Source organism: Ambystoma mexicanum, chromosome 4q (assembly GCF_040938575.1).
Source record: "Ambystoma mexicanum isolate Mex_15411 chromosome 4q, UKY_AmexF1_1, whole genome shotgun sequence".
NCBI lineage: Eukaryota > Metazoa > Chordata > Amphibia > Caudata > Ambystomatidae > Ambystoma > Ambystoma mexicanum.
The window spans coordinates 865,987,222-866,011,116 of NC_090928.1; the positions used below are offsets into that span (position 1 = coordinate 865,987,222).

Here is a 23,895-nt window from a genome sequence, read left to right on the forward strand (position 1 = left end):
AATGGGAATGGGGAAGGGCCATGGCGGCATGGGGAATTACCGCCCCGCCAACCTCGGAATGGGGCGGTAATTCCCCATTCCGCCATGGCGGAGTCGGTAAGTTACCGACATGGACCAGGCTGCTATTACGACCATGGTCCAACGCCAGGGTCGTAATGAGGGCCTATGTATTAAAAACATCACATATGTTTTATTTTGGATTCAGAGGGTCCTGTAAAATATGGGGCGGGGGTGGCTCCCAAGCTGAGTGGTTGGTAGCTGCTGCCTTTTTGACTAATGATGTATCATTTTCAAAAATGTACAAAAGTATGCTCTTACAATAAAAACAATCTTGATGTTAGATATTTATTGACAATACAAAAAAGCAGCGCAAACCCATCCGGAAATCTATGTGCAAGAGTCCTCAAATGCTTACCAACACAATGAAAAATAGTTCTATATACAATGTGAGATCTTGAATCAATCTGTATTCTACATACAGGTGAGCACATTCAGCTTTAAAACACAACAAAGGGAAAAAAATAATATCTGGATTTTCGACAGGTTGTTGTTACAGATAACGAGAAGTAGGATTTCAGCACATTTTGGACATTATTTTGTTTCAGATACATCCCACGCTCGCCAAGCACAGTCTTATGTAATCGTAGCATTTAACAAAAGAAAAAGGTCAAAATTGGAAGGTGCATCACAATCTGCATTTTTGTCCAAACAGCACATTAAAAAAGTTAGAACATTGCTAGTCCATTATAATGTGCACCCCTAACACCATCTATATGGCAATACGGTTTTAAATACATGGGGCATTTTTTTTAATAGCAAAATTGCATTCCGCACAGTGCAAGTTCAATAAAGCAAAAGTTAGTTAAGCGTATATTCCTAGACAGATGTTTGTTTGTAATTTTTTGTTTCCAAAACTTTCTTTCCGCACATCGAGCAGATACCTAAAAGAAAACAAAAATGAATAATTAAAAAATAAAGCAGCATGATAAGTACTACATTTAGTCTCCAAATCAAATTACAATAAAGCAAGATTTTCAGAGAACTGGCTTGGATTCGAGTTTACGGTGAGCTTCCTTCATAGACAAGCAGCTGTGGTAACATTGCTAAAGATGGGTATATGTCAAGATGTAGCAGGGAAAAGACCGGGGATTTCATATGATCACCCATAAAGATGTTGTGTGATTGGCTGCCAAGAAAGCAATTAAGGTGTAAACATTAATTGAATATTGTTCACAGGAGGCAGAATAGGGTAATCACTTTGCAGGTTGTTGAAAAAGACGAGCATACCATTATGGCTTGAAACAGGGCATGAATAAAGTGGTACAATGCGAGTTTTAACCAACGATATTCGTTTATATACAATTTGGTAAGTCTTCACTGATATAGGACTTGTGTTTGCGCAGGTAACAGGAACTCTTTTGACCTCTTTCGTCAGACTAGCGCATTACCAGTCTAGCCGAAGATCCAAAAAGGAGGTAGGCAATTAATTAACTGACGAGAAACATGAATATTGTAAATATATTTCCTGGGCAAAAGATATGTGGGCAAATCGTATTGCATACCGAGTATGCTTGGTGTGCCTTTCTAGCCACAAACAACATTTTGAAAACCTGCAAACAAACAAACCTTTGGCAAATGAAATGTACTTTAAGGTGCATATAAAAGGACAATTTCGGATTCTTCATTAGAATGGGACATCTGCTCAATTTGTCTTGATTAAAACTCTTTTCTGACTCAAGTACTCAGCTGAAACAATAATACAGACTCCTGGGGAGGAAGAGTGGGCGCATGTGAATCTAAGCAGATACAAGCATCAGAAATACGACTACGGTGAGTAATGTATCCCTTCTGAGGCTTGTGGATCTGCTCAGATCACATGCTATGGATAGACTAGCGATCAGTATCAGGAGAAGGAGGTGGTTTGAGCGAAGCTACAGTAGCAAATAGATGTTTTAGCACTGCTTGTCCCACCTATGAATATGCTTCGGAATGTGTGAATGCAGTAAAGGTATCAATGGAACACCATGTAGCTGCTTTGCCAATGGCGTCTAGAGAGACGTTTGCAATAAAAACCAAAGTAGCTCCTGTACCTCTAGTAGGGTGAGCTCTTGCTGTGAAAGGCAGAGTTTTGTTTGATATGGAAAAGCAGAGTTTTATGCATTTCACTACACATTTTTAGAAATGTGATCACCATCCCTGCCAAGTGCTATGGAGACAAACATTTGATCTGTTTTCCTTAGAGGCTTTGTTTTATCTACATAATATAAATCCGCCTTCCTTAAACATCCAGTGTATGAGGCTATTATCAGCTGAGCTTGAAGGATTTTGAAAGAAAGCGGGCAGTTCAATGGATCGGTTAACATGGAACTTTGAAATTAATTTAGGTGAAAACCTAAGGTGTGTTCTTAGAACCAACTTGTCTTTGTGGATAACAAAGACAGGGTTTTGCAATGACAAAGCTTGTACCTCACCAACCCTTCTTATGAAGCGGACGGCTACGAGGAAAGCAGTCTGGTAAGTTAGGTGTTTGAGGCTAGACTTGTGCACAGGCTCAAAAGGGAGCGCCCACGAGCTTTGAGAGCACCACATTGAGATCTCAACCTGGAGGCGGGTTGGAAATGGGGGGTGGGGGTAATAAAGTCTCTTTACCCCCTCCATGAAAGCCTTAACACAGACTTTACTTTTGTGAAGCTGTGTACACGGACAGAGCCGATACGTGATCCTTGATGGAGTTAAATACTAGGCCAGCATCTAGTAAGTTGAGCTTGTAGTGAAGAATGTGAATGGGAGTACATTCAATAGGGTTTATATTTTTGGCTGGCACGATATCACAAATCTTTTCCATTTGTTGAAATAGCAGTGCCTGGTGTTAGGTTTGCGGGCCTCCTTAAGGATATCCATAAACCTTTGAGGCAATTTTAAACGTCCAAAATCTATGACTTCAGGAGCCAGGCTGCCAAGTTCATAGACTGAGGATGTGGATGGAATGTTCTCCCCCCCATGCTAGGATAGCATGTTGTAGGGGCACAGGAGTTTGATTGGTTCGCACATCGCCAGTTTGAGCAGATGTGGAAACCAAGGTTGCCTCGCCCACATATGAGCAACCAGGATTAGAGTCCCTTGTTCCTGGTGCATTTTGTGCACTATCCTGCTCAGTAGCAGTGTTGGTGGAAAAGCGGAAGGAAATTTTCCCGACCAGCTCATCCACAGGGCGTTCCCCCTTGGATCTGGATTGTGGAATCCTGGATGCAGAGTCTGGGCATTGTGCGTATAGACTTGTGGCAAACAAGTCTGAAGGAGGGTAACCCCAGAAGGAGAAGACCGTCTAGAATTCCTCTGTTGAGCTGCCTCTCGTGTTTTTCGGGTAGAGGATCTCTGCTTAGATAGTCTGCTAGGGAATGGAGTTCCCTTTGAATGTGTTGAGACACTAGGAACATGTTCCATTTGAGTGACCACTTTCAAATTTTCTTTGATAGCCTGGACAGACTTGAAGTGTGTGTGTGCTGCCCTGATCATAAAGTGGTACCGTCAGAGGTCTTGCACTGTTTGGTCTGTTAGATGAAAACAAAACAACAAAAAAAATCTTATTTTTTAAATTTATTTGTATACTACGCTGAAAGCCCACAGGCATCGGGAGGCAACAATTACACTAAGGGTACAAACAAAAAGAGACAGGACGATCAGATCAGGCAAAGAGAACTAAAGGACACCTTTGTTTCGTTACTTAAAGAGGTGAGTTTTGAGAGCTTTCCGAAAGGACTTCAAGCGCACGTCGAATTTAAGCGCGAAGGGGTAGCGAGTTCCACAGATTAGCTGCTATTACTGGGAAAGATCTTCCTAGGCCCCTAGCTCATTTAAAATCCGTATAGAGCACCTGAATCTGGTTGGAGGAGCGCAATGTTCTGACAGGACTGTAACCAGGAGTCTGTGCTTTAAGGTATGATGGAGCTGTTCCCGAAGATGCATCAGTGTATCAGAGTGCATGCTTTAAAGTTTATGCGTTCCTTTATCGGAAGCCAATGAAGCGTCCTCCTATGAGCTCTGAGATATTGACCCTTCTTGTAACCTTTTTAACAATGTGTACAGCGCTGTTCTGGCGAACTTGGCATTTTTTCAGGTTCGAGAGGGAGGGTCCGATCAGTAACAAGTTAAAATGGCCAAGCCTCGACAGAACAGTTGCTCGGGCAATGATGGCAGAATTATTATCGGTTATGCATGGACAAATGTTTTTAAGCAGGCGAAGATGGCATTTACAATTTTTGGTTGTCTGGTTGATGTAAGAATCTGCATTAGTGAAGCCTCAAACTGAACACCTAAGGTTGTAACCTTATGTTGTGCTGGCATGGTACTATTTCCAACTTTGAAGCTTTTGTACTCTGCGCTCAGTTTAACCAAGGCCTGGAGGGATACAAAAGTAAGGAGCTCAGTTTTACTGCCATTCAAACATAGCCAGTTTTTGGACATCCATGATTCAATCTGTTCATATGCATTGGCTAAAACAGCAGAATCAGAGGTGTAATTACCACTGATTTTCAGAACTAACTGGGTGTCGTCAGCGTAATTTGTGAATAGCCCTCCTAGATCATCAAGAAGCGAACATAGTGACCTGATGTAAAGATTGAACAAAACAGGCGACAAGAACGTTCCCTGGGAAACCACACACCTAGTGGGAGCCGGTGGCCAGGAGGCAGACCCCACTGAATTCATGGCTCTCGATTTGTTAGAAAAGAGTGGAACCAACCGACAGCCTCTTCAGAGTAATGTCCAAGGTGGAGTAAGGAATAAGAGGCTTTTGTGGTCCACTAAATCGAAAGCCGCCGACAAGTACAATAACATCAGCAACCCAACTTTCCCGTCAACCATGATTTTCAACATGTGGGACTGTAAATCTGCAATGGCTGCCTCTGTGCTATAAAATGGTCGAAATCCTGATTGCCTGTTATGAAGGATGCCATTTAGTTTAACATTCAGTTTTGAAACTTAGAGGAAGCAAGTTTGTCTAAGATTTTGAGGAAGAAATTACAATTCGTAATCGGTCTAAAGTTGCTCGGTTCTTTTGGATCAAGATTAGGCTTCTTAAGCAGGGGAGTGACAATAACTGCCAGTATAAGAGACTGGGCTCGATCCGTCTCTAAAAGAGGCGTTCACAAATCTGGTCAAGAATGGGACAAATAAATCACTATGTTTAAGTATAAGCTTTGCTCGGAGAATGTTTTCCGGGCAAGAGGTAGTTGGGTTGTTTGTGGGATAGGGACTCATGAATCTGAGGGTTACTGGGCGGCGTAGAGGAGCTCAATTATTTTTTAGTTTCGATACCTCGCATTTTTGTCTCAAAGGCCATCTGGATGTTGCTACAATCTTGGGGAGTAGGCTGGAAAATGTTATGGAGCGCCATTGGTTTTACTAATGATTTTACAATCTCAAAGAGCTTGCCCGTACAATTGGAGGATTTATTAATCAGGGCGTTAAAGAAATTCTTTTTGGCAGTCACAATTTTTAACTTGTATGATTTATCAGCCTTTTTCCAAGCAGTTTTATTACCGTCCGATTGATGTTTCAGCCATTTTGATTCAAGTTTACACTTCTGTCTTTTTAAGTCACTGAGCTCAGGAGTAAAACCACTTTTGGTGTCCAATATTGTCTCTTACAAGTTTGGATCTAAGAGGGGCAGATTTATCCAACATCTTTATAAAAATGCTGGAGAAAAAAGACAAGGTGATCAGGAGAGTCAGAACTTTGGGTGTCAGGCATTATAGACGCGAGACAGTCTTGGAGATCTTGAGGGAGCACCATTTTAATATTACGACTGATGAGTCTTAGAAGGGTTATGTGGTTTAGGAGGTGGATCTACAAGTTGGACATGAAACTCGATGGTGTGATGATCCAACCATATACATGGTCTAGTTTGATCAATCTTAACGTTGAGGTTGTTGGTAGCCACTCAATCCAGAATATTGTTTTTTACATATAGTGGGTTTCTTATTTTGAATAGAGTAATGATGTTGGATAGCGCAGATTCAAGCTCAATGGCTTCTTTGACCAACTTATTTCCACGCCAGCGATTTATATAGCCCATAAAGAGTGTCGCCCGATTTGTGATAAGTGATGGTGGGCGATACGTTAAAACAAAAATGATGCAACTGTGATGTTTTGGATTCATTTTAACCAAAAGGATCTCGCAACCTTGGCAGGAGCAGGATGTGGAGAAAAGGCCAATTCGGTTTTTAGCAATAATAGACACTCCGCCTCCCTGGCCTTGATCTCTATTTTTATAAAGAATTGTAAACCCTGTTGGGACTGCAATGTCAATCATTGGGCTATTGGTGTCAAAAATTCAGGTCTCAGTGAGACACAGTATGTCTAGGTCATTATCAATAATAAGAGCATGAATATCTCAGGAATGGTTGTTGAGAAATCTTGTGTTAAGGAGGGCCGTTTTCATGCTCGTCTTGTTTCCTATATAGAGGAATCTGGTGTTTTCGGTAGTTGTCCTAGGTTTGGCGTATGTTAACAGTCCTAGTTTCCCTTTTTATCCGTCAGCAATAATCAGTCCCCGTTTGACCTGAAAAATGATCAGCGGTTCGGAGTCAGAAACCTTTGTTCTAAATAAGGGTTCTGTAGGTATTAGAGCATCGTTGGTGCCGATTGATGTGGGAATTGCAGGCTCTACTGCTGCAACCTTAGATGGGTTCAGCAGGATATGAGTGGCAATGTTTGAGAAAAGCCCCTTCAGATTTCGTTTCAATGGCGAAGGGTCATTCAGGTCATCAACTTAAGCCTTTTTGAGTTTGTTAATAAGGGAAATTGATTGGCACATTGCACGACAAGTGACAAATATTGTTTTGGGGGGGAACCCATTGTTGGCGAAAAGGCTGGAAAAAGTGAATGGAAAAGAAATAAAAAAATAAAAACGAAGCGAAGAAACACTGCGCTGTTACCTGCAAGGAAGTGGAGAGAGAGAGGGCCTGAGCGTCAAGTCCATCGATGACCGGCGAAGACCGGGATGGTCTCAGGTGTGCCAGGTCACCCCATTAATAGGTACTGGGATTGCTAGGAACTGTAGTTTTTCCAGCCCAGCGTTTTTAGCAAGATTTTTCTAATTTCGAATCTAGTTGCTGTTTCAAAAGCAAGTTTCTAGCGCTTCCATGCAGCATAGAAAAACATGAATGTCGTACTTCAAAAACACATAAAAACAAAGTCAGCCTAAATGCGTGGATTAGTCCAGTACAGCAAGCAGTTCAGTTTCCCAGTTCCCAGTAGGTGCAGTTGGAAATCATGCAAGGCTATGAGCACCGTCAGTAGTTCTAGGAGGTGTGAGGGGGAGTCTTCCACTCCTCGGGGCCAGCCAGGTGCTATTTCTTCCACTCCCCTAGTAAAACACGGTAAAACACCTACTAACATTGAACCTCCCCCCTGCCTAGCCGAACCTTGCACTGCGCCTCCAAGAAGGCATAGCGACCCGCAATTCTCCTACCATAAGGGTATTTCCCACGGAAAACAGGCAAGACTCCCCAGAACCAACCTCACTCCATACTCACGGTTGGGTGGAGGGGGGGCAGTCCATTTCTGGGTTGTGGGCCCTACCTGACAGACAAGGTGGTCCCGGACCCCGAGGAGGTTGGCTACCACAGTGGGCTGGAGCTCAGGAGCAACAGAGTCACGCAACCCGTGGGAGGGAAAGAGTCAGCTGGCTGAACACACAACACAGCGTCAGTGAAGCACACAGATGGGCTGGTAACCGGAACCAGCAGACTAAAAGGAAGAGCCCTAATGTTTGTTTTTGTTCTTTTCTTTCTCTTCTGACGGAACACAGCCAGAGAAGTACCCGGAATGCTGGAGTGAGGACGACAGCTTCTGCTGGGTATCCTGAAGCCCTGCTCAGGAGATTATCACGGACACATCTCCATTTCAGGACTTGAATGCATCTTTGCTTTCAACTTTAGTGAATATTCCTAAGCCCCATTGAGTCCACAAGGGGCTTTTTACTTATCTGAATAAAGGAGTTTTTCGTTCAGGCAACCTGTCTCCAGTCTCATCCCTTTACAGGAGCTTGATGTGGCTTTGGTCTGTGGTATGTGTCCATAGGCAATGCGCTGTGTGGTGTAGATAGTGAGCTCTCCATCTGGAGAGTGAGGCATCTCTTGTCACTATCGCTTGTACGGGAGGATTGTGAAAGGGTTTTCCTTTTAACAGATTCTCTCCTGACCACCAGCTGAGTGCTTGTACTAGTGTTAGCGAAACAACCACTTGATCGTCCCACTGTCCGCTTGCCTGAGACCACTGTTTCGCTAACCACTCCTGCATTGGTCGCAGTTGCGCGTGTGGAACCAGATAAATGCATGAAGCCATCATCCCTAGCAGCCGCATTGCTTTGCGTACAGTTATTTGGCGACCGGCCAGATAATGAGGTATTTGGAGCAGTATGTTTTAAACTCTTTCGTTTGAGGGGAAGACTAGCCCCTCTCTTGTCTTTATTATAGCTCCTAGGAACGGTTTGGTTTGACTTGGAACGAGGCTTCATTTTGTCTCGTTGATTGATAACCCCAGTTGGAACAGCAGCTTGATTGTTCTTTGGGTATTGTGCTTGCAAATTTGGGGCAATCTCCGGTTATCAGTCAGTTGTCCATATAAGGGTACACTGGGATTGATTCTCTGCGTAAGTGCACCACCACTACCGCCAATACCTTGGTAAATACCCTTGGAGCGGAGGCTATGCCGAAGGGTAGCCCCTTGAATTGATAGTGTTGATTTTCTATTTGAAGCACAGGAATTTTCTGTGCACTGGGAACACTGAAATATGAAAGTATGAACATTTCATGTCTAATGTTGCCATGTAGTCCCCCTGTTTTAGCAGTGGGATTACTTCTTGTAGCATTGTCATGCAAATGTTTGTGCTTGACATGTGTTTGCAGGGCGCAGGTATAGGACAGGGCGCATTGTAAGGTCTTTCTTTGGCACAATGAAGTACATTGAATACATACCCTAGTTTACCTGGTTTGCTTAGATGATCTCTATGGCGTCCTTCTCTAGCAGTGCTTTGACCTTTTGCAGCAGAATGGCTGGGTGGTGACTGTATGAGTTCTATGCAATAGCCTCCCACCACAATGAAAATTACCCACTTGTGTGACTTGATCCCCTCCCATGCGTGGGTAAAATAACAAATGCGGCCTACTGGAGAAGCACGGGAGGGGACCTGGAGCGGGCGGTCATTGCTTTGGAGGGGTGAAGCATCTGGTGGAGGAGGATCTCCCTCTACGTCTCAACCTTTTTTGGCCTCTTTGAAAAATGTGCTGGGAGGATTGACCTTGCGAGGAACCCCAAGATTAAGCTTGTCCGCCCTGGTTGTATTTGGAGGACCAATGGAAGTTTCGTCCTCGAAAACAGCGTTTATTAAATGCGCCTCTCTGTACACAAAGGGTTTATTTGTTAGCTGTACCAGGGACTTGAGGGTGTGGTATTCCTCTTTAGCACTTTTTAGTGCATCCTCAACTACCTTCCCAAATAAGGCGTTCGCTTCAATCGGTATATTTAAGCAGGGTGGCTTGTGTTTCCAGTTTAAAACTGGATTGGTGCAGCCATGAATGCCGCTTAATTAGGGTGCCCTCAGCTACAATACGGCCTGCATTACCTGCTGCACCCAGATTATATTTCAGGATGCAACTTGCGATTGTTTTTAAAAGCTGTGATTTAAGAGGTTCTGGGACAGAGTCGATTGGTTGCGAGATCTCGTCCCATTTGTGGCAATTATAACTTGCCAAGAGTGTGGTGTTATTGGCTATTCTTACGGTTCCATGTAATAATGTCGCCACAAAAATATCGCCATACAAAAATATCGCCGAAAAATGGTCGTTTTTTGTGGCGACATTATTGCATGGAACATGAGGGGGACCCGCAACCCCCAAATTTTATTTATTTTTATTTTTTTTGCCCCCGTCGCCATATATATGGTCACCCAAATAATATTGCCACAACATTTTCCCGGCGATATTATTTACGGCGACCATATATGTGGCGATATTATTACCGGATACCATTCTTACTTGGTAAGCAGCCGAGGAAGCAACTTCCCTGCCCAGTGTATATATTTTCTCGCTCTCCTTGTCAGGGGGGGCTTCGGCAGAGGCTAAGGGTGTTGCTGGTCTTTTTCTTGTGGTAGTCATGACAAGAGAATCAGACTTTAATTGAACCCCGATGTATAAGTCTAATGGGGCTGGTCTAAACATCTTCTCGATACGAGGGTTAACTGACCTTGTAAGGTTGGTTTAAGTAATGAAGGCTGAAAGCGCCTTTGGATTGACTGCAGGAGTGGTATGAACTGTACTGCAGACCTTTTATCCCCAAGGATGTCCTCTACAAAATCCTTGTCGACTTGAGCCTCTTAGGTATCGATTTTAAAATGTTTTGCAGCTTTAATGAGGAGCACGTTATACCGCAGCTGCTTGTCTACAGAGGACTCAGCTACGGGTTGGTCATGATGGTCCGGGGATTGTATAATGTATACATCATCGTCATCGTCATCATCATCATCATAAAATTGGTCCGTGTAATTTAGCTCGCCTTGTTCCCCTACGTCTGCCATTGAACCAGGATCTTGCAAGCCTGAAGTGTCGATGTAGTAAGGTCCTCATGGGTGTTTACTAAGGTACTAGGCTGGGCAGTGTCTAGGCAGGGTGTTTTGCCGTTGGGCTGCTTTTTAGCTGCTGTGCCTTGAGAGGGCCCTTGGAAGCTGGACAGCTGACCAGGGTGTTGATCAAAGAAATTAAAACTACACATTCTTACTCCAACACTTAATGTAAAAGGTGTCCCAATCCCATGCTACCACAAAAGGGCTAGTTACTTAACCAGTATCACGTTGGATGATGGTCAACTGTTTACACATATGGCGGTACAAACCAAATTGTTGTTGGGGTACTAAAACACACATCGGCTCACCTCAAGAAGGAATAAAATCAACAAACCTTCTTAGTTTAATAGGGTTGCCCAATGTAGGTAATCATTCAGAGCGCCCAGGTGTGTTCTTAGGTGATGGATCTAGGCTAAATTGCACAGATGAGAACGTAAAATAGTTGTTACGATCCGGTTTAAGTTCATCTATTGCAAATGATTGAAAATCCGCTCAGCCATGCTGTTTTTAAGGCAGTGCTGAACAAGGGGTGCTGTTACTGTGCCATACATATTCTGCTGCGATTTTCATTAATACGCACTGTAAGGAATGCATGGTGGCAATAGTAAGACAGGGAAGTGACCAGAGTTCAAGGGTGTTTATTGAACTTTTTCAGGGATGTGATGAACGCCTATAGAAACCTAAATCTAAAGATGCACGCAAGCTACAACTATCAAGTAATAAAGAAGGCAGTCCTAGTGGAGTCAGGCAACAAAAAAAGGCCTATACTAAAAAAAAGCCTATTCTCAATCCTTACTACTAAATTACAAATAGTGTGGGGGTGAAGTTCATGAAAAAAAAGAAGTGTTCACAAAATGATAAGTCTGGATAATTGGGCCGTTGACCTCCCTTACCCACGTTTTCAGCACAGGGCAAGGCAGTTCACTCGAGCAAAGCGCACACTCTGGCTTCTGCGGCACGAGGATACAGGTTCATTTTCACAGTTCACAAAACTAAAGAACTTCTGTCCAAGTCTCTTTACATCTCATAAATAAGACTCTTGACACAGAGGGCCTGTTGTACCAAAAAACATCACGCAAAAGTTCCTTTTAGTATTCACAGTATTCAATTTAGGTGTTCGCCCTGGATTCCCCTCAGCTGGGCTCAGATCCAACAAGGTTCAATTAGTCTCCCTCAGCCGGGCTTGCACAAATTGGATTTACTTTAAACTAAAAAAGATTTTCAAATGTGCACAGGGTTTAGCTGGACCCGTTGCATGACCACTTCGATCTCAATATTCCTTTCACAGTCACCATCAGTTGGATACCTAGAGACTTTCGAATGAGAACCCATGTGGTGCCGGACCACTCTGTGAATGGTATCTTTTCTTGTTTCCCCAGAGCTCAATTATGAAGTTCAAGTGATTTTTTTGGGCTTTCAATTGCAGATGCCTCACACATTCCGAATGCTTCACACACTGTTCTCTCTATACAATGTTGCCCCTTGCAACCTTGGTTCAAAGCACAACCTGGTTTGGTATCAGTCTTTCCGACTCCCCGGATGTGTTGCCTTTTCGGACGCCGCTTTGTTGTAGGAGCTAAGGACAGTACCACAGTGGCAATCGCTCCTCCCCGCCTTGGTTATCGACGTGGGAGAGCCCCGGGTACCTCCGACACACTATGCAGGTTTGATCAGCCTTAGTTCCTGGTCTTCGGTTTCTTACTTTCCAAGGCTCTTGAAAGTAACAGAGTTTATAGGTCAAGGGTCCTTCCCTTCTTACAACCCTCTCCAGTCTTGCTGTCTTCTTGTATTAAACTGCCATCTTGGAACTGCTGTTTCCTTGTGTGCTTGCCTCGCTCAGAGTGTGCTTTTGTGAACCACCTTGTATCCGTGTGGGGAAACGTGATGAAGTCAGGTGTGTGCAATGATCCGTAATTGCCGGACCGTGGTGTTGGAACATGTCAGGTGTGAACTGTCTGTGAGAAAAGAGTTTGTGTCGGAAAAGGGGGGTTGAGTTCCTAGGTATCCAACCTGGTACGATGGGGAAAAGATGTTACAGGGAAGGAAATACGGCCTCACGCCATCCAGTGTCCCACTTCCGCTCCCTGAAGACCAAGATCCTCTTGCACTGGTCCATCCCCAGGAACTTGATCCAAAAGCGATGGCAGCGTCCTGACCACCTGGATGACAGATCCCCGGGGATTAGCGGGTAAGACACCTTCAGATTTTTCACAGCGCAAATACTTTTCAGATAGCCATTCTTACGTACAATAGATTACATTGATAAATAATAATGTAAATCAAATTGGAAGAATTACACTTAGTAACATTTCTTATGGTCCATCAGAAGGCACCAATGGACGAACGCTGTGAATTCGGTAGTCTGGGCAAATACGCAGCAATTTCCACAAGGATGGTGACCCACCACCCCACTCTCTGCAAGTTCCTTGCGACCTGTAGAGTGTTTTGCATCCATCTCCATGTTCCTGGGGGGACCTCGAGTGAACATAGGCCTGTGTTATGCTCACCTGGTCTCTGTGGAGGCATTGGGGCACGGTTGCAGCCCTCCCTGAACTTGAATCACCCCCTTCAGGCCTCTCCCTCAGTAGAAATGCTGTGAGCGGTGGTACGTGGTGATACTGCTCCTGAGTGGAGATAAGAGTGCGTGAGTGCACCAATCTGCGATTGTTGTACCTCTCGAACCCTTCACCCCAAAGTACGGTTTCTGTGAGCATACTCCGGCCCATAAAGCTCACCTGTGAATTATGTAAGATAAGCTCTCCGTCCTGCTACTTCTAGCAGGGGCGCGTTGAATGGGATCTAGTTCTTTTACTGATCCCTGATAAGGATTAGTCCAGTCCAGCTGCGACTATGCTTCTCCTTATGATTGGTAAGTCTTTCTTGAGCTCTTGTGATGCCATTTGTCCTCTGTTTAATGTCTTGATATGTTGCTCCTATTTATGTCCGCAATAATGTCTCACTTCTGTTTTCTTTCCTTAGATGGAAATGCAGCCTCAATGCAGCTGTGAGATGCGAGACGCGGCCGGATGGAAGATGGATGCTACCGCAATGTTCGACAGCAGGTAAGTGATGGTTTAAGGAAAAGCGCAAAGTATGGCGAAGCGCAACCTTAAATTGACTGTTTTTTCGATGTCTAACCTTGTCCTCTGTTTTTCCTTGCAGGTGCTGCGGTCGACGATGGAGCGTGTCGTGCTGCAGTGCCAAGATGAAGATTTAGGCGTTCCAGAAAGTGTAAAGATGAATACATGGTTCACCGAAGAGATGTACAGGTAAGAACAGCTTCTCCCAGTTGGTAAGTATGCTGGCAGGAAGCAGGATGTCCGGGAAGCAGGATCTTCAAAGGTAAGTCTGACCTCAGGCCACGGTGAGCGTTACGCTGCTTGCAAGTGCAGAATAATGCAAAGCATCTGTTTTGGGGCATCTTATATAGCTGAGATCGTCGGCATGCCCATTAGGCCCGGCTTACCAGCCACACCCTGCCACTCCTAGAGTGTGAGCATGTGCAAAGGCAATCGATTAGCAGCCACACCCAAGAATACACTTGGGGCTGCTTAATGAATGGAATGTTCAAGGTTAATGCATCCTGCTTAATGGATGGAATGTTCAAGGTTAATGCATCTAAAGTGCTTGTTTACTTTTGTTTATGAGACTGACTTCATGACCATGACAGCTTTTTTATTTATGCTTATCAAAGTGAATTAACTATCATTTTAAATGAATTGTATTGCAAATGCATTGGATGATGCTTCTCAAGTAGAAGTAAACATTATTATTATTTTTTACGAACATATGTGCATTGTGTTTTCAATCCATGGCGCTTTCATGTATTGAGATTGCTTCAAGCATGTAGGTACTTTATTTAATTTACTGAACATTCTTAATTTATGAAATTTAACTTTCGCCTTTGTGGTATGAATCATGAGATAAAAACATATTGGAGGTTGTAATAACCCAACAAGAGTGCATAGGGGTTGCCGGTTAGAAATAACGGGTCATTTGTGTCTAGACCACCACTTCACCAGAGCCCCATCATTACCATTTTCCCCAGGTTTGAGCGCATTAGGACCCTTGTCATGTGAGTTGAGACGGAGGAATGCTTTCATGGGTGGTGTCACAAATCGAGTATAGACCTGAGAAATCTCTCACCCCCATTGCTATGGATACTTCAAATTGAATGTAGAATCTGTCCTGCCTGCTTGAGTCCAGTGCCATATGCAGAAGCCAGGAGAACGATCAAGCAAAGCAACAACTTTAGTGACAATGTGTAAATCTACATGGAGGAAAGTGGTGGAGGGGGCAGTTTATATACTAGCACAAAGCACTGATAGGCCCAGTGTTCATACAGTCTACAGAGCTAACGTTTTTATGGACATGCATCAGAAGGGCAGCCAGTTTATTCCCCCCATTGAATTCTGGGATGTGTAGTTCCCCGTCTTTCAAATTGGTGGGAAAACTACAAATTGGCTGATCTTTAACCCGACTCTACTGATCACAGAGAAAGAGCAGTCATAGCATCAACACTACATTTACTAATGTGGCCTCACTTTCCCTATGCTCTTTTCTGCCAAACGCCACATCCCACAGTGAAATATCCAGAACGTGCAGCACTTGCTTACTGCAGCCTTTCCAAATCAGATTGAAAAGCTCACTTAATAGCTGCAGGCCCTAAAACGCTATACCGGTATAAACAACATGACAGTTATTAGAGTTCAATTAAGCTGTTCACGGTGTCTAGAACGGTATACCATTATACAGTTACAACCCTTTGTGTACAGGCATAATCAAAAGCAGCTAACCAATCTATGATATCCTTTTTCTCATCATATATACTCAACAGATCCTTGTGGAATCTTGGATGAGAAGAGGACCCACAGCCACTTCTAGACAATCTGGAGGTGCCTTGAGACCCTTGTACTCTGGCCAACTCCAGCTGGAATTCTCTGTCTTTCAGATTTTCAACTCCATCAAACTCCAGCCTAGCCTTGTTAAACTCAAGTTCAGCTTCTGAAGTAGAAATTGAAATATGTGAAGACCTTGCCTCATCTGTGTTTTCAATGATAGCAGTTATCACAAGACCATTGCTACTGCTAGACGGTGTCGCAGCATCTACTGTATCACCAGCCACGGGCAAAGGAATAATCCTGGATTCCTGGTGATCCACGTCAGTGTTCTGTGTAAACGGAATTATAGCATTAAACCAGTGAACAACGCTGGGTACTCAAGACCTCACTGCTGAGCTCCATTTGTTAAGATACATTTCTAGAATTTGGCCTGGTGGAGAGATTTTAAAAGGCCATCCTACTTATGATGAACAGGAAGAAATGAGAGGTAATCCAAAACCCAATCAAGGTACGTGAATGAGCAGTCAGGGCTCAGTCTCAGGAAAGTGCGAGTAGGGTCAGGGACCCCCCCAATGAGTTCACACTGAATTGCACACAATAATTAAATTTAGACAGTCAGTTATAAAAATACAGTCACTTATTTTAGGGATTATGAACACACTGGAAAATGAATCTCACAAGTAGTATTATCACACAATACTCTATAACACAAATATATACAATCACCATAGGTTCAAATATACCTCAGATAACTTGAATAAGCAAAGCAAGTAAGTTAGATGCAGTAAATGAAGTCCAAGCCCCAAGATGAATGGGGCCTTGTGCCCAAACGACAAAATGTTTCTCACCAGTACGAGTACTCTTTAGAAATGATGCAATGAGCTTGTGGCTGTGATTAGTTTGAAACTATTTCAAAGTTATTCAACAACGTACCAAAGGAAAGTTAAGTTCTCCTTTCTTCCAGATCCAAGGCTAGCCCTGGGGAGGATACTAGACCTAGGTTCGACGACCAAAGGCGAGTGGAATGGAGATAGGCGAAAAAGGGACTTGTTCCAAATGTTATCCTATTGAGGATAGAGAGTTGGGGGTGGAGGGGAGGGGGGTAGGGACGGCACACCGTTGCTTCCATACCCCCACAGTGGTTGATTTTCACAGATGTCTTTGTGAATTGTCGGGGGTGGGGGGGTTGGGTGGCACTGGGGTCTCCATTTTCTACTGTCGGTTCCAGTGAGAGGTGCCCAGGAGTTGCAGGTTCAAGGATTCTTCCATTTGAATGGAAATGCAAGATGCATCCCGGCAGTGAAGATCTGCAGAATTCAACAGTGCAAGCCTCCAAATAATGTCATTTTAAAATGATGAATTCACTTTTCAAAACAGTTACACAGAAACCCATTTAACAATTGTCAAGCCTCTCCATTTGTTTAAGAGAAACGCTGTCTCTCCTTGTTCGTGCCAATTTGGAAATTAAGGGAACAAGATTTGGTGCCCAGGAATACAAATTGGCTCTTTATGCGGATTACATTTTAGCAACTATCTTGGAACCCTAGACCGATATCTAAGCTTTTTAAAAGGTCTTCTGGTTTAAAGTGAAAATGTCCAAGTCAGAACTATTGGGAGTTACTATGGAGGATAAAGAGATTATAAGCAGAGAGACTGATTTTAGACTGGCAACAGGATTGGTCAAATATCTAGTCGTGAATATTAATCCCAAAATATTTGAATTGTATAAAGCAAATTTCCCAGCTCTTCGAGCTTCACATGGGGACAGGATGGAACACTTACAACTTTGGGTCTAGCAAGATGACCTATGTGGGATAGTGGCAACACGTCTGCCCACTAACATTGAATGAACACTGAAAAATTGATAGGGAACCAAAGGTTTGATCACACAATTGCATAACGTCCTGGGTGCTTCAGATGGGATTATCAAGGGGGATTGGAAGAAGAGGTGGGCCCCCCGATTTGTCAGTAACTGTACGAGGAAATGTGATGTGTACAGCATAAAGATGTGACTTATAAACTGCTACAACACTGATACTGTTGCTGGGGAAGGTGGAACATAAACCAGGGACGAGGGCAGGACAGAATGACATAGGAACTGGATAGTGGTGAAATAAGGATGGAGGGGTGACGGAAAAGTGCTGTAGTGTTGTTCATGAAGGGTAAGGAGAGAGGAAAACAGGGTGATACAGTAGCATAGAGTGCTAGGAAACAGGTTCTTTAGAAAGAAGGAGAGCACTGAGGTTGGACTTAAAAAGTGGTAAAGTTGGAGTAGTACAGAGAGGGAGAGGAAGGGCATTCCAGCTTAGGGGAGCGAGGAGAGAGAGCAGAAATGAGAAGGAGCACAGGGGGCTCGAGTGGTGGCAAGGAGGTGAGCGTAGGATGATCTTAATGAGCGAGGAGGAGAGTAGGGCGTGAGATGAGAAGATAGCGTGGGGCGAGTCCATTGACAGTTTTGAAGATATGAGAAGAGGTTTATACTTGGCCCTTTGTTTCATAGTTAGCCAGCCAATTTGGCGACAGTCAGAGGAGGTAGAGGTAAAGGTTGAAAAGTGTGCAGACTGTAAAGTTGAGGACTTTGTCCAGAGGTGAAAAAGCATAGTTGGGATGACCATAGAGGAAAATGGCACATTAGTCAGATTTAGAAAGGACTAAGAAGGGGATGAGCTGTTTAGCCATATTGAAAGGAAGATGACAGATTTTTCTTATATTGAGGATGGCGAGTCTGGCTGTAGTGACAGATTTAGAAATGAAGAGTGAGAAGTTGTGTGATGGGCCAAAGATGTCACCAAGGTTACGAGCAGAAGCAGAGTAAGTAAAGCAATCAGGAGAGAAGAGAACAAGGACAAGAGGAAGAAATACCCTGTTTGGCTGGGAAGTAGAGAACTTCATTCTAGCGAGTGGGATGCCATCCAATATTTGATGGCAGAGAAACATTTTTGACAATAGCTCGTCATATAAGGGGTGAAAGGAGAAGATCAGAGTGTCATCAGCGAAGCGTTGATAGGAAGAGCCGTAAGAGGAGATCACAGCGCTAAAGTATAGAGAGTGAAGAGAAGTGGACCAAGGACGGACACTTGGGGAACTCCAACAGTAAGAGGGGTGAGTGGGTGAGGTAAGACTGTTGCAGGACACTAGAAAGTGTCTGGGAGCAAGGTATGAAGCAAACCAAGTGAGGGCACGATCGCTGATGCCAAGGATAGATAACATAGAGAGGTCAAAATCATCAACAGTATCGAAGGCAGCAGCGAGGTCGAGAAGAATAAGACTAGATGAAATATTTGCATGCCAAGAGGAAGTGATGAAGTTGCTGACATTGAGGAAAGCTGTCTCTGTAAATGCAGATGTCGAAGTCAGATTAAAGAGGATCCAAGAGGTTGTGAGTATTAAGGAACTCAGTCAGTCGATTGAAAAGTACTCGCTCTAAGACTTTGGAATAGTGTGGTAGAAGTGTGGTAGAAGACAGACAAAAGTGGGCAGGACAGTTGGGATCTAAATCAGGTTTCTTAAGCAGATGGATGACAGTAGCTGCCTTTTAGGATGAGGGAAATGTGGCATTGTCAAGAGATGAGTTGAAGAGGGAAGTGAGATGTGGAGCAGCACTGTGAGCTAAGTGCTTTACAATGTGTGGGGACACTGGGGCACAGGAAGAGTTAGCCTTGCAGAGAACAGCAATAATCTCATCAGGGTGGACGGGGGCAAAGGAAGACAGAAGCGGGATAGAAGGGTAGGAGTGGTGGAGAAAAGTGAGCAGGAGGAGGGGATAGAAAGTCATTAGAGAGGGCATTGTGAATGGTATACATTTTAGGTGCAAAGTAGAGAGCAAGATCATTTGCAGAAAGAGTAGAGAAGATTGAGGTGGGTTTAGGAGTTGAGAATTGAGTTAAGATTTCTGGAGGCGCCTAGGTAGGATTGAGACGAAATGAGAGAGATATAGAATTCACGTTTGGCAGAGTCAAGAATAGAGGAATCATTTTTATGAGCAGGGAGACAGAGTTGGAGATCAGAAGAGTGTCTTGACCTTTGCCAAGTGCAAACCTTTTTCAGCATTGCTGTTTTCAGGGTGCGAATGAGAGGTGTAATCAATGGCCCTGGAGGGGAGGATGTAGGAGTGAGTGTAGTAAGAGGGTAGTGAAAGGAAAAAGGAGCATAAAGAGCAGTGCTAAAATTAGTGAAGACTTCTTCAGTGGATGGAAAGGGGAGTTTGGCATAGGAGGAGAGAGAGAGTGGGTAGGTTAGAGAGGTAGACAGGGAGTATGGAGGAGGGAAACCTGTGCTTAGTAATAGTTGTAGTAGATGGAGAGAGGAAGAAGCAGGAGTGGCGATTGAGGCAAAGATGATAGAGTGATCGGAGGGAGAATTTGCGGTGGAAATATTAGAGGAGTTGAGAGGACATGAGAATAAGGTCAAGGAAGGTGGGCAGGGAGTGAGCGGTTAAGTAGAGGAGAGTAGAAGTCAGTGGATAGATCAGCAGAGAGAGAGGGGAGGTTGAAGTCACCAATTATAATGAGGTGGGGAGTGGGAGGGAGAGAGTCAATCAGTTGGGAGATGTGGTTGAAGAATTGACCTACTGGACCAGGTGGGTGGTAGAGAGAGATAATATGTATGACATAGGGGCAGAGATTATGGAGGTATTGTATTTGAATGAGCGACAATTAGCAGGAGATATGTTTAGAGGATGAAAACAGTCCTACACCACCACCCCCACTCCTGCCAGTGGGGAGGGGAGAGTGAGTCAAAGTGTAGGCAGAGCCATGAAGGGCAGCAACGGTTACAGAGTCAGAGATCCAGGTTTCAGTAAGGGTAATGAGGTCAAGAGAAGGAGAATGTGAAAGGAAGTCGTCGTCGGAGGTAAAGGAGGTTTTATTGTTGACAGACTGCATTCCAATGGGCAACAGAAAGCGAGTGAGATGTAGAATCATAGCCACGTTGAGTCTGGGAAATAGAGGGGCGCTGGGGGTAGACTGGAGAACAGAATATGTATTGACAGTTACAGTTGGCGTAGATTTTGTGAAAAGAAAGAGCAAGGGAGCAAGCAGAGATAATAGGGATGGGGAGAGAGTTTATTTTTTGTATTTGTAACGCGCTGGTAGCCCGCAATCATCGGGGCGCACATTCACGGAAGAAGATGAACATAAAGATAGGACAAATACCATAATCAAAGCAGCAATCAAAGAGAAGTCAGTCCACTTGTGGGGTACATTGAATTTCCCTCCATCACCAAGCTGCAATTCAGCAGTACCAACAGAATGGCTCGGCTGGCTCCATTACCTTGCATCAAAACTGCGTTTTGCAGCTGCAAAAACGATGGCTGCGCTGTCTTTGCCAAGCATCTATTGGGCGAGATGGAACACCCAGAGAATGGCTGTCAGCGTTTTCCTTATGGCCACCAAAGAAAGAATTGAAAAGCAGCACTGTTTTGCTGCTGTTTTGCTGCTAGCTCAAAATTTCCCATTGACAAAGGAAATATTTTACATTTAAAATGACTGTGCCCTGATGCACTTTTCCACCGTTTTCAACAGTACACAGTTGGTTCAGGCGAGACCCAGCTATGCCCAGCCATTTCAGGTTGTGCTCCAGCAAAGGAAAGCATTTCTCACTGAATGACAGGCTGTGTCAGGCAAGATCTGTGAAATAACAAAGGAACTTCACGTCAAGCTTTATGCAAAACGCTTTATTTTGCAACAAAATATCACAACTAAATTCTTTATAAAAAGCAAGCCCTCTCTCTCTCCTAGCCCGTGTCACTTTCAAGGGATCTTTATTTGGACAGATGCCTGTGCATTAGAAACATGATGGGGCTCTGGAAAGATTCAGAAAATGAATGTGATAAGGCCGCATTTGAAAGTGACATCCCAGCAGAATTAATCCACATGTAAAAGGTGCTTTTGACAAACAAAGAAAATGCTGTTTAAAAGTGACATGTTGAGTTAAGGCACCGCCTTTGCACAGAATGTGAGGGGAGTTTTGTTGGTAAACATATAGGAGATATTTAATTCCAACAGATTTGCTTTCTGGTTCAGAAAGAAAAAAATAATAAATAAATGCATTTATTGTGCTGTAGCCACAGAACAGGTTTTTCCTGGCCTGGCTTCAAAGGATATTTGCTTCCTGGGAGCAGCATATTGCCTCCTCCCAAGGGGACCAGCATCTGGAAACTATGAATGGGCCAAGGGGGAGAATGTAACACGCTCATCAGACGCTGTGGCAGTGCTCCTGCCAGATGCAATAGATTCTGAGACATATAGGTGTGACTTTGTTGGCAACACTTCCCCTCAATTTAAACTGGAGACCCTCAAAGGCCACTCCAGAGCAACATTTTGAAGTATGTCCTTATATGGGAGACAAAAGCTAGCACATCTGGGGCAAAATACTGTTCTGAATTAATAAACTTTGGACTTTTATTTCTGCAACTGGACAACACAGTAATGCAAAAGTTTAACAGTTTAAATATGATTTTGGTGGCATTAAAACAATACATTATAGCTTTCCCTAGGTGTAGGGGACACAAACAGCAGAAAAAGGTAAAACATGGGAAAAGTATCCATGGTGGAACGTTATAAATAAATGCAAACATGTTCTATGATAATATGTACACATGTATAAAGTTATAGAATTGTAGGTGAAATATTTCCCACCAAAAATGGCGAAAGGAGGACGAAACAATGTCGTACAGACCTGGGAGTTGGAATGCTATTCTCTGTGTAGAATATGTAATTTGCCTATGTGATTTCCAAAAGTGCCACAACTATAAAAATGTGCCAATTATATCCTGACTGATTTTTGGTGACTGCTGACTGTTGGATGCCTCTGTACCTCGTAAAAACGCAACCCCATAAAACTGAGTCCCCTCCTTCAGTCCCGTCTGCTTCTAAGGGGGAGGTGGCATAACATAGGCTGATCTATCCAATTCTTTGGGATAGGTCCAGCTTAGTTCTGCCCAACAATAAATACTGTCATGTCACCCGCCTTATAAAAGGCAGAGGCTCACAGAGACAGGACACCCTTCTGAATTTTCCAGCTACGGCGTATCTGGATATTCCATATTCATCCTGCCAGATTCCAGATCCCACTGCCAGGCCAGAGGATAGTTGACCCTATACAGGCAGGACCACTGATCCAAAAAGAAACCCCAATGAAAATCCCAATAACTCAGAGAGAAAGGGGGAAAAGCTGTGGTACCCTTTTTGAGAGTATCCTAGGACCAGACCGGCTTCTTGCCCCATTACTTGCATGCCAGCTGTACCTTCGCTATCCAGTGACCAGACAGGCCCAGCTGTTTCCTTCTAGGAGAGCCCCGCCGTGGTGACCAGTGACCATATATTGCCTTGGTGTCCTGAAACCCGGTTGGCTATCCCAAATCCCAAACTCAAGTGCTGATGTATCACCCCACCCCATAGCAACACATAGCATACCCCATCTTGATACCTTGTCTTGGTTCCACTCTCTAAGTAATCCCATAAATACCCTGATAACTTGTTTAAAACTGTCAGAATTCTCTGTGCATCCGGTCCTTGATTTCCTAGTGTTGGTGCTATTCTTTCACTCATTTTCGTATATGTCCTTAGTAATATTTTGATTAAATGAATGAATTCTCCCTAAAAAGAGGCACACTACGTGAAGCGTTGCAACTGCAGCGTAACCATTCTATTGACAGGTGGCGTTTCTAGCCACTAAATCTAGTTCAACTGAAACTTGTCCTTTCCAAACCGATTTTCTGTGTTAACTGCTTTTATTTTTAAAACTGAATTTACTTTCCCCTTGAGAATCTCATCCTGTCATTAAGTTAGAGTCACTCTTTCACTTGCATATTATCCCTGTGATGTGCATCTGTCATTTAGTATAAAAACTGCATTCTGGTTCTGTCCAATTCACCCATTTTTCAAACCGTTTTGACATTTAAACCTGTGAAAGTAAGAAAGTGCAATTTCTGTGTGTGTGATTTTGGCTGCACTGTGTTGTCACTTCAAAGTTGATTTTTGAACTCTATGCCGTTGTTAGTACCAATTCTGAGTGTTATTTAGGCAACTGCAAAGGTTTTGTGGGGGGAAGGTCGGATTTTATATAACTGACTCCTTGCTGCTCCTTTCTATCCACTCGATTCGATTAATAGGGGTTTGAGGGAGCATTGCAGAGGGAAATCTTAACTCGTGTGCCATCTACCCAAACAGTACAATTGCTCCCATTCAATTGTGCTTTAGATAGGTTATAGGAGGTCAAACTACGTGTATTTCATCATTTTATCTTTTAATTATCACCCCATTGGTGATTGCTGCCCAATATTAAACTTGTGTGATTTTTAAATTTTTTTAAATAAATAAATATTGTATTACCACCCACCGGCCTGGTTCATGGTCCATTGTTACCATTATTGGTCCATTATTGTTGGATGCCAGCTCAATCTGAATTCTTAGGAAATCAAGCAAAAGT

The 23,895-nt window shown here is 43.6% G+C and overlaps 1 protein-coding gene across 1 annotated transcript in view; it reads right to left on the bottom strand.

The window, feature by feature from the left end:
• Window positions 1-331: 331 nt before the first annotated feature.
• CRIPT (CXXC repeat containing interactor of PDZ3 domain) overlaps window positions 332-23,895 on the bottom strand; it is a 165,054-nt gene continuing 141,490 nt past the window's right edge. Inside the window, exon 5 of the mRNA XM_069608442.1 lies at window positions 332-941. Within this exon, the coding sequence (XP_069464543.1) occupies window positions 877-941 (65 nt within the window). The 3' untranslated portion in view covers window positions 332-876. The remainder of the gene's footprint in view (window positions 942-23,895) is intronic.